The following is an 11,426-nucleotide window of genomic DNA, read 5'->3' as shown; positions in this document are numbered from 1 at the left end:
TCACCCAGAAATCCAAGATGGTGGCCGGCACCATCTTGAAAAATTTAGTTTTGAACAAGAGGACCTAAAATCGTGTACAAAGACACTTTTTTGGATAAGTCGACCACAAGGATTTCAAATTTGACATTACTTTGACATTTGGCTATGGTCCATAGAAGTCGAATCAATCGTCAAACCTTACTAGCCAGAGAGTGGTCACCAAATTGAACTTTTTCACCTAACTATAACCATAAACCATAAAGTGGTGTGTTTTGTCTGTTTGGAGCAAATTTAGATGGTTGTAACGTACCTGAATTCAGAATCCATACCCTAAACCTTAAAAGTTAATAACCTGATAGCTCTTGATCTTAAGGTGGTACTACACCCCTTGCATTTTTCTCCAAAATTATAGCGTATTGGTGACAAGTAAGATATGTATATTATAGGGGCAAGGACTACGACTACTGCACTGGAAATTTTATTTCAGCACAGACAACAGTTGTGGAGTTACAGTCAAAAATGAGGGAAAACCAATATTTGATCAATAAATCAATAACTACTTGCCTTGAGTTGCTGAATTTCCAGTGCAGTAGTTGTAGTCCTTGCCCCTATAATATACATATCTTACTTGTCACCAACGCGCTATAATTTGTGAGAAAAATGCACAAATAGGCACAAAATTTGCAGGGGTGTAGTACCACCTTAAACTGTCTCGCCGCCTATTATATCAACTCTACCATTGCCATTAGAATTGTTCTTATTTTGGTGAACAATAATTGCTGAATTGCACATTCGATTGGTTTCGCTAAATGTTATTTGTAAAAACACTGCTGAAACCATTAATATGGATTATATCGGAATCATTACGTGTCTCGAAAACCCGTTGTGGTAGTATTCATTTCGACTGAAAAATTCAACATCATTATTAATGTCCTCGACATTCTTTATTTAATTTTTTAAGTTACTTAAACACCTTATACCTTCCCTGCAATATAAGGAATAGACAAATCTACACCATGATTTATATACACTATTGAAATAACACCCGAAATATACAAAAATAAAAACTGTTATACCCTGACAGAATGGATAATAAAAACCTGAAAATGAATACGACCTGAATTTTTACATCATTGTAAGTTTTAAACAAAAGCTTAAAACATCCCTTTAGACCCCTCCTCGTCTGGTTACAATTGTACCGTTCAGGAGTACTTAAGCAGAAGAAGGTGACCTTCTGCATCATAATTTTTGCACAAATTAGCTCAGTTCTGCATGCAGGTTCAAATTAATAAGTTTATTTTGTCTCACGCATCATGATGGTTATTTTTTCTACAAACCAAGCACCTGTTTGTTTTAAACTTAATTTCCTGATAGGTAGGACAGAATGGCAGATATCTGGTCCATTTCCACGCAAATATATATTTGGAAATAAATGGCAGATCATAACTGCCTAAGGTTGGCTTGTTAGCCTCCCTTGGTATTTGATCATTCTGCTCCTCATCTAGGTCATCTGTTGACCTTTCACCGTCATCCTCTTCGAATTGCTTTCGCCACATGAGAAGTCCTCTGTCTTCTGGTGTTCCTGCAATTAGAAATGATCGTTACGATGGGGTAAAAAATCTCTCGATTACATATGTTACACTTTAAAATACATGTTATCTCTGGTTGATATACTTTAAACATGCATTTTCCCGTTCAAATGGTTATCTGTTACATTCAATCAACGATATTGTTTCTGTTTATTCGCCCGGTTTATTCGATATACTGCAATTAAGATATTGCAATTGACCTGCATTATTTGCCATTTCAATTATATTTTGTAACTTGTGTTTTGTGTTTGGAACCATGCTCGGCAACCTGCATGAATCGGCTCGTCAAGCACCTGTCTTGGAGGATTAGAGGATTGACATTTCAGTGATTGCCACAGCCAATTCCTACAATTGGCACTTTCTTGCCGTTCAGGTGGTAAACATCGATATCACTTATAAAGCTTTCGTTATTTTGTAAAACGTGGTATCGATGTTCACCTGATCGGCAGGAAAGTGCCAATCGTAGGAATGGTCTATAGAGTCCAACGGTTTGCTGAGCGTTTTTCACTGCGGAAGACGTTGTGTTCTCGGTTTTTCAAAGCGATTTTTGGATCGCCACCGCAAACTTAGGTTCTCAACGGCAAAAACGCCCACGAGACGTCCTACTAGAATATCTCAGCCTTCACCCTTATAAGGTAACGTACCTGGTATTGTGTTGTCTAAACAAAATGCTAGGATACCACCAACAAACATGGCAGTTGACAGCAGAACGGTTATTATTTGATCCAATTCAGGAATGGCTATATAAATATAAAAATAAAGAGAAGTAAATCGTAAAAATCATTAGAACGGAAATTACTATTGTAATTTAAATATTAAGTTTGAAATCAATATCACTTGGAATATTGTTCAGTTGTGAGAACAAATATAAAAATCACCTCAACAAACCGACCACCCTAAGTCCGTGTAAGTTGGCAGGTCATAAAAATCTTTAAAATTAGCACAAAGGATGTAGGCATGTGTTATGTTTCTTGTCGAATTATTTATGTATTTATTTATTTATTCATTTAACCCAATAGTGCTCATAGGCTACTAAATTTAAGCGATGCCATCCGGATATGACGGGACAGGGATATGGGAAGAGGCCCGATTTTAGATGCAGGAGGAAAACCGGAGCACCAGTAGAAAAACCTGCGAGGACGAGCATGGGTCGGTAACCAAACTCACATGTGGCACCGCGGGGAATTGAACCCCGGCCACAGCGGTGAGAAGCGAGTGAGAAGACCACTACACTAACCCGCCCTCCCTCAGTGCGGTATTAACAGTATTATATCATGGACAAGTATTCTTTTAGCACTTTTTGGAGTCAAGCGTTTTAGTTCATCAGGAAAAATCTTGTTAGTTATTAATCTCCATGTTACGTCAGGTGCAAGCCCAAGATTGACGAACTCACTTGTAGATATAGCTTCTGGATGTTGTTTAATCCAATGTGGTACTACTAAACCCATGAGTGTTGAGAAACCCAGAATGAATAGATTCCTAGATGAGTTGAGATTCACGAACTGAAGATTAGATATACCAACTGCGGTAACCATACCTGTAACAGAAAATACACAGAATCACAGCAAGAATGATAATGCTTTCCCCTAAATAACTTCATACGAAATGACCGACTTCAAGAAAGCAAAGACGTGTATCTGAGTTTTCTTCATCCCAAAAATTGTTGTGAATTTGATAAAACATAAAGTATGCAGTGTTTGAAAGATGTTGAACATCATGAAACATGAAAATACGGCGTGATGCACATTGAAGCATTCCTTCAAGGTATCACGCAATAATTGCACTAATCATGGTAATATGGATGACTTATTATGGCTACTAATTGCATTTAACGCTACATTCTAAATGAATGTTTTTTGTTTGATATTTATTATCGCAATTGTTATAAAATAAGTTTACCAAATGTACAGCAGAGCACACCACCCACAACTGGTATAGGAATTGTAGTAAAAACAGCTGAAAACTTTGTAAATAACCCAAGCAGAACCATTGTTAAGCCTGCAACTTGTACGACAACACGACTACCGACCTGAAGAATAAACGAGTGTATCTTAATAATATTTCCCACTTGGTATGAATTCGTAAAGAGAAGGTGAACAGGTAAATTACGAAGGAAGGTATAACATGTATAAAAACGAACACAACACAGACGAATGGGATAACTGATCATGGGAAATGCACATTAAATGCAATACGGTTTGTTAAACCTTTTGTTGGTAAGTCAAGAGGAGATGGAACAAAAAAAGACGACAGTAATACAAAACATGATGATGATAACGAAGTAAATGATGACAATTACCAAGGAGAAGGTAAAGGGGATAAAGAAAAATAAACATAGAGTGTGCACACAGAGAATGAAGTAGGCTGTACACTACCCAAAAGGTTTAGCTATGGAGGATTCATTAGAAATGTGGAACCGGGAAAGACAATGTATGTTTGAAGATTTGATCAAGAAAGAGAGGAAGGAGATTGGGGTAATACAAAGCTACAGAGTGACGGTCGGATTTAAGCGGTGGCTCCATGCCAGTAGATATTTCGCCGGCCAGTAAATATTGAACAATGCTGGCCCGGCTAAAAATTAATATTGTGTAAACAATGCTGATTTATTAATTTTCCGGATCTTAGAGGGATCAAAGCGCTGTAATTCCGCTGCCATGCTGGATCATCACAATCAGATCGCATCAACTAGGCTGGTTGCAGCCGAACTTGGCGCAAACCTATCCGCACTTAGATTGTAACATCCACCAATTATCTATGCAGATCCCCAAATTCCATTTTTAAAGCAGGAGGAAACCGGAGTTCCCGGAGAACACCTGCGAGAGCGAGCATGGAATCGGGATAAACCAAGTGCACATGAGTCCTTGGGCCGCGCCGGAGCTTGAACCCGGGACCTCAGTGGTGCAAGGCGAGGGAATAACCGCTGCGCCAACTCGCCCTCCCTGTTATCAGGTATCCTTTTAAAAACATAGGGACAAAACAATGAAGATCTAAAGGCAAATTTCGGAATGGGGAGAATATTTAACTATGTTAATCAAAATAACATAGTACATACCTTAGTAATACCAATGGCACCAATGTTTTCACTATATGAAGTACTCCCTGATGACGTTCCAAAGGCTCCACAAAGGATACATCCTATTCCCTCTATTCCTATTCCTCTATTCACAGCATGTTGAGGAGGAGGAGGAGCACCACATAAACGTGCGCATGCGTAGTAATCACCAACAGACTCTACCATAGATGCAAATACCCCTGCAATAATGCCAAATACGCTACCTACCGAAATGGTAGGACGACCCCACTGACCTATTGATATTTGAAAAAAGTGACGAAATGCGTATATTGTTTTCTATTGTTTGTTTGTTTGTTTGTTTGTTTGTTTGTTTGTTTGTTTACCCAGTTTGGTCCGTGAGGGACACATGCTAATCCATGGGAAATCCATGGATCGGTTGTTCTACTAACCGATTCTGTTAACTGTAACTAAAACACAGTATTTTATAAAAGACAAAGCGTTATCTTTTGTGACACTTTTCAAGAAATCTGGTATGGTCAACTGGATCTGTTATTTTCAAATGACAAAATATTGTAACGGGTTTAGTACTGTATGTGTAAGTTTTGGCTCAACACAAGAAGATTTGATTTTAGCATGTGAAAAAGGCCTATGGATAATACACAATATTAAATTTCCATTGGTCTTCCATCTTCTATATTGTTGTCCATTGTGTGAATAACATTTGGTTCTTAAGGATTGATTATAATACCCCTGTCACACAGCGCCATATCAGCCCTACGTACAAGAAACGGGTGGTATTAAAATAAATCCGTTGTTGTTCTTCAATGTTCGTAGTGTTCTTTTTATGTCCTGCTATCATCTGCCAAATGCGTTTCGTGTCAGGTGATGTTCGTAAAGTCTGTCGGCAAGTTTTGTGCATGCACAAAATTAAGACGGAGTGTGCCGAATCATCATCATCATCATCATCATCAGTCGGCTGCGGGGCAGGCGACTACAAGCTTTCTCCAACTATTGCGATCTTGGGCAAGCGAAACAATTTTGTTTGACTGCAGCATCCCTTCAGTATCTGCCAGGAGGTGCTGGACATACTGTAAGTACAGTGTGCGCGGCGGTCCCGGTTTCCATTTCCCATGTGGTGGAATATAAAAGGCATATTCTTCACAGGCTCGTCATCTTCAAGACGCAGTATATGCCGAGAAATTTGAGTTGATGAATCTTGACTCTGGCAACCAGTGGAGTGGTGTTGGTCAGATTGTAAATGGTTTCATTTGGAATCCGATCCACACGGTTGGTGTTTAAGCAAGATGTTACAAAGGCATTGATCTTGTTTTCCATGTCCTTGTGATTACCCACGACACATACCCATTCAGAAAGACAGTAACACAAGTTGTCTCAAACAGCTTGATTTTTGTTTCAATTGGCATGGAGGCTTCTCCAAAGGCGTTCCAGTTTCCAGAATGCTGTCCAGGCTAGTGCTTTTCTTCTTTTTAGGTCTCCAGCACCATCTTGGAAGTTTGGAACCCAAGTACCTGACGTCTGTGACATGGTTGATGGTACTACCATAGACTTTAAGAGCTGGTTAGGCGTTACAGTTTGCAGTTATTATATTCTGTCTTAGGTGCGTTGATGACAAGACCTAGATCTGCGACTGGGCCCGGGTCGGGCTATGGAAGATTCCGATAGGGCAATATCATCAGCAAAATCCAGGTCGTTCAGCATCCTAGCAGGGTATCTGCTTGACCGACGTGGGTAGGTAACAATTCCAGCGTCAATTCCAGAAGTTGATTTATTCAGAAAGTAGTCTACCAGGATAATGAACAGGAATGCCAACACATTACCCTGAAGCACTCCAGTTACTTGGAAAGGCTCTGATATACTTCCATCTTCCGTCCTTGATGGCATTCACCACAACCTTTGATATTCCATAATACCGCAGCACTGAAAACATGACGGACCTGTTGGTGGAGTCGAAGGCTTTTTTGAAGTCCACAAAAGTGACTGTCAAGGGAAGTTGGTACTCCTTGAAGCCTTCCATGATCCTCCTCAAAATGTGTATTTGCCGAGCACAGCTGCGATCTGATCTAAAGCCAGCCTGGTTGCTTCTCAGTAAAGGATCGGATGAGGTCGGATCTTGTTGTACACTTTTGCGACAATGGACATGAGCGAAATACCACGGTAGTGTGTCATGAGAGAGATAGAGGTCGCCTTTCTTTGGTAGAGGAATGATTACATTGACCCATTGACGTGGCGGTGTCAGCGTTGAGAATACTTCCATACAGAATTCGAGAATGATATTAATCATGCTATCCCCTCCTCCCTGAAGTGCTTCAGAAGTTATAGCACAGTCCAATACTGCTGCCTTGTTGGTCTTCATGGCTGCTATTGCTTCGACTACTTCTTCACGAGTTGGGGGCTCAGTGTTGCTAGGAAGATCTTCAACAGCCGGTGCAGGAAGTTCTGAAGCTGCCGTGTCATTGTCGTTGTTAAGGAGTGAGCTAAAATATTTCTTCCATTCCTCAAGCAGTTCATGGTCACTGGTTGGGGCTGTTCCATCCCGCTTTTTGACTTTCACCCCTTTCCTTGAGTTCTTCCCAGAAAGCTGGTGTAAGATTTTCCAGGTGGTGGTGTTATTTTCCATCTCGTCGGCCAGCTTCAGGTCTTCCATTTGCTTATTGAGGGTAGCAAGCTTGTCTCATACCTATCAGAGATGGGTTTGGCGTCATCCATGCTCAAGACCTGGAATCTGTTTGATAGCTCCAGCTAAAATTCCTCCTTTGCATCAAATCTTGCAACTTCTTCCATTTAAATTTTGGTCTCTTGCAAGGTTTTACTGAGTTGTATGTTCGACGGAAAGAATTTACCCACTTGCTGTTTATTAGAATGTGATCTAACTGTGCAAGGGTTGATCCAGCTGGATGGGTTCAAGTCCAGAGGCGGTTCCTGGGATGGGGGAATCTCATTTGGGCCGTTCTGGGCCGAATACACATGTTCGATAGTTGTCAGATGTGTGATGGTATTATCCTGTATATTTCCTTCTGTCATTGTCTGTTCCATATTCTTTCGTTTACATGCTGCATGTCATGGGAAGGATTCGTCGGTCATTTGCCCCGGATCATTTGCCGGAGGTTAAACGAATACATATCGGACATACATAGGATGCCTACAGGATTATTACCGGCCACAACGCATAGAGAAACGAACGGAAATAGGGAGAAACGGTCATGTTCTTTGCAAATACGTTCCTGGGAGGCCCCTACTCCAAATCTTCTGCCGGACTTCGCCACCAGATCACCAGATATACAGCGCTGTTAGTTGACCCAGTCCATGTGTGACAGAGGCATTACTCTCGTGTCCAAGGTAACATATTGCCTAATAACACACTAAAGATAATACCAAATACATGTTAATTTATTGGGTGTGTGATGGTGAAAGGCTTAGATGTAGTATAGTGGCTACTTACCAGGGTAAGGCACAGCAAACCAAGGAGCTTCTCGTAACACATGCGCATTTATATCTGTCCGTGCTGCATAACCATATTGATTAGGATCATTCGGGAAAACATCGGCAGCGGTTAAGATTAAACTTATTAACCATGCTGTCATGATGGCAAGGATAATCTGCAACATGAAATAGTGTTGTTGATCAAAACCGAATAAATGCATCAAAATATTTATGCATACCATAATACCAGATAACCATAAACCGTTAAAGCCATAACACTGAGGAGGTCGCCCTCAATATTTGTCAACATTCTTACGCAATTGTAATTTACATTAGTCAGCTAACATACCCAGCAAAAATAAAGGCTTTTGGTGCTGTTCTTGTAGCAAAATCCGAGATTTTGAATAATTATTACAATAGAAATATTAGTAAAACGCGTACGCGATGTCCATAACACTGTACGTACACAGAGTGACAAGCATTGGCGACATTATGCGCTGGTATTAAATAACGACTTTCCTCATTTTGCCTTATCTGTTCGGGTCAAAATTTTAAAAACGACAAAATGTTACCCTGCGCGATTCGCCGAGCGCGGACAGCGACAGCGACAATGGCAAAAAACAAAAACAAACAAAAAACCCGATTCTACACGTTACAACGTCGGTAACGGTTTTTACCTATCGGTTTTTAGTTAAATCAGGCATTTGTCCGTATGCGATAATTACGAATTTATATTCATGTATGAGCAATGTTTTTCTTCGTTCTTGGTGAGTTGTTCTTCTGATTCATTTGAAAACAATGTAAAATATTCATCTTATATTTTGATTTAAGAAGGCTTGAAATCAACAAAGCTGGTTCATATAAAGGGTGTATAATATATGAAAATACAATCAGCGTGACAATGGGCCATCGCCATAAACACTTACCGGAAATAGTTTAAATATCGGAAACTTTATCTTGTGAAATTTCCTCTGCGAATAGGCAATAAATGGAATGGGCACATTGGACAAATATTGTGAAAATAGTATGATTAATCCGATTGTTCTGAAATGAGAATGTAATAACGGAAAAATAAAATGATAATGCTGAACAGAGTGTTTGTATTTACAATATTATTTTGAACACCTGTTTGGCGAACTTGTGTAATTCTATGGAAGAACCAGTGGTTATCTTTATACCTTAGGAAAAATATAAGTCTATGAAAAAGATTATGTTAAAATTATGTTAATTGTTATAGTACAATGGCTAGTTCAGGTCTTTTTTAAACCTGAATTTTGTTCACGTATGTTGTTAAACTCTACAGCCAATTTCAGGAGCCAATTGTGACCAAATTGCGCGTTTTTGAAAAACACCGGGTTTATTCCGATTTTCGTTCTTGTTTTTTTTTGCTACAAGACCCCTCTTATATGGTGTAAGTTGTGTGTTGATATTCATACGGGAATATGATATTCCAACAGACCATGCATTGATGAGAATGCCCTTAAACAATAAAACCGTAACCACAGTAGTTTCTACAACTTCTCAACTCTCTAATTCAGAACTCTAAACCTGTTTGTCTTCTATGTCATTTTTATTTGCTGTCTTTTACACCTACCCCCTCTCGGTATAAAGAGTTTATGAAGTTACGTGGAAATGTAACATGGATTTGATAGTGTTAACGGATAAAAAATTTCTTACAGAACAGCTATACCCCAATGAAGTCCAGATTCATAGGCAGCAGCCTCAAAGAGAGATAAGCCAATCAGCGCTGTTATTGGAGCAATGGATAGGGGCCCAATGAAGCGAAGAAAATATCCCATGATGCCTGTAAAACCAACAACGACCTGGACAATAGAAGCTATCATAAGTGCCCCTTGGATCTGAAAAAGGAACAAACATCATTGCAATATTATCAACAGCACTAGTTTGCGTCTGACGTACTGTCAACCAGACCAAAAATGCCGTACTGCGCAGGTCAGCAACCAATCACAACGCACCATTGCCCTGACGTCAGACGCAAACTAGTCTTTTTAATTCGGTATTCAATTATACCAGTGCGTGTTTCCGGACTAGATACGTCTTTAATCGTACAATGTGTCCTAGATTAAAAGGTGATTTAGATTATCATTAATTTTTTTATATTAAAAATGCTTGGTATTTCATAATTAGATAATTCTGGCTCTCACATAATGAACAGACATTCAATCAGGCATACACTCAAACAATGTAAACAATCATGAAATGATGAATTGGCCTAATTACACGACTCGCGCACACCCCTGGACTCACACCAGACACAAACCACGCACTAGTGCACCCTACACCGACAGACAAAATGTCCCTACAATTATTTATTACCTCACGAATTCGTATCTCGTACTCTCTTGGTGAAGATATGTTTGAAGTCATAGTTTCTGCAGAATACATTTCAGTCGTTGTTTCCAAAGGTAGCGTTTCTAAAAAGAACAATATCAAAAGTACCGGGTGTCCCAGAAAAATTACCGGGCGAATGGATTTGGACGGAAGTCGAGAAATAGACATCAGAATCCAAAAATCTAAAATTCAGCGTGTAGCCCATCTCATTCTGCATCTTATATGCCAATTTTATTGGAATCGGTTGACTGATTGCGAAGAAATGAGCGATTACATAACGCATGCGTCAATCCACTTCATTCCAAGTTTTAAAGAAAGATCATTCCACACAATGCGCACTAGTGGTTAACTGTCAATGGGCTTCATATTTTGTTCGGTGAAATCTTTTTCGTTCTTTTTAAACAATCTGTTTCTTGCAAAACATTTAATTAGGTTGTGTTCAAATTAGAAAATCTGCATGCCTATAATGAAAATGAAAGCTTGCATGTAAGATGATGCTCGGTACTTGTAAATATCCTTTTTCGTTAGTGTTGATATAAATGTTGCACAAAAATTATCGCATAAAGAATTCCAGCTGGCTTAAAAAATCTCACACACATGAATGTTTTAGAATGTTTCCAAGAAATTGTTTTGCAAAACTTTTAAAACTTCAACATTTATGTTGCATGGTATCAAAATTCACACACAAAGTTGTAAGCACTTGATCATTGTCATTCTTGCTTCTTGGCAAGAAACACAAACTTTAGGAAGCGGTGAGCGCCTGTTGATCAAACTTGGAATGAACTGCATTGATGCGCGCATTATGTAATCGGTAATTTGTTCGCATCCAGTCAACCGAATCAAATAGAATTTTCATATGTGATGCACAACAAAATAGGCTATGCGCTACATTTTAGATTGTTTGATTCTGATGTCTATTTCTCAACTTACGTTCAATTTTATTCACTAGGTAATTTTTTTTCTGGGACACCCTGTAGTATAGGGACGCACCATTATACATCAGATTATACATTAGATTGTCAAGATGGGGCTGAAAACATAATCACCACTAG

At 39.3% G+C, this 11,426-nt stretch overlaps 1 protein-coding gene across 1 annotated transcript; it reads right to left on the bottom strand.

Annotated features, from left to right (window-relative positions):
- Positions 1-674: 674 nt before the first annotated feature.
- LOC140147694 (solute carrier family 23 member 2-like) lies at positions 675-10,584 on the bottom strand. Its single transcript, XM_072169461.1, has 9 exons — positions 10,360-10,584; positions 9,700-9,881; positions 8,949-9,066; positions 8,042-8,198; positions 4,621-4,874; positions 3,468-3,597; positions 2,962-3,105; positions 2,213-2,308; positions 675-1,561 (listed from the first exon to the last, which is right to left on the bottom strand). The coding sequence occupies exons 1-9, from the start codon at positions 10,540-10,542 to the stop codon at positions 1,284-1,286; spliced, it is 1,542 nt and encodes a 513-aa protein (XP_072025562.1). The 5' UTR covers positions 10,543-10,584; the 3' UTR covers positions 675-1,283.
- Positions 10,585-11,426: the final 842 nt, after the last annotated feature.

The sequence above is a fragment of the Amphiura filiformis genome, chromosome 3 (assembly GCF_039555335.1).
Source record: "Amphiura filiformis chromosome 3, Afil_fr2py, whole genome shotgun sequence".
NCBI classification, from domain to species: Eukaryota; Metazoa; Echinodermata; class Ophiuroidea; order Amphilepidida; family Amphiuridae; genus Amphiura; species Amphiura filiformis.
This window is presented reverse-complemented; position numbering and strand designations above follow the sequence as displayed.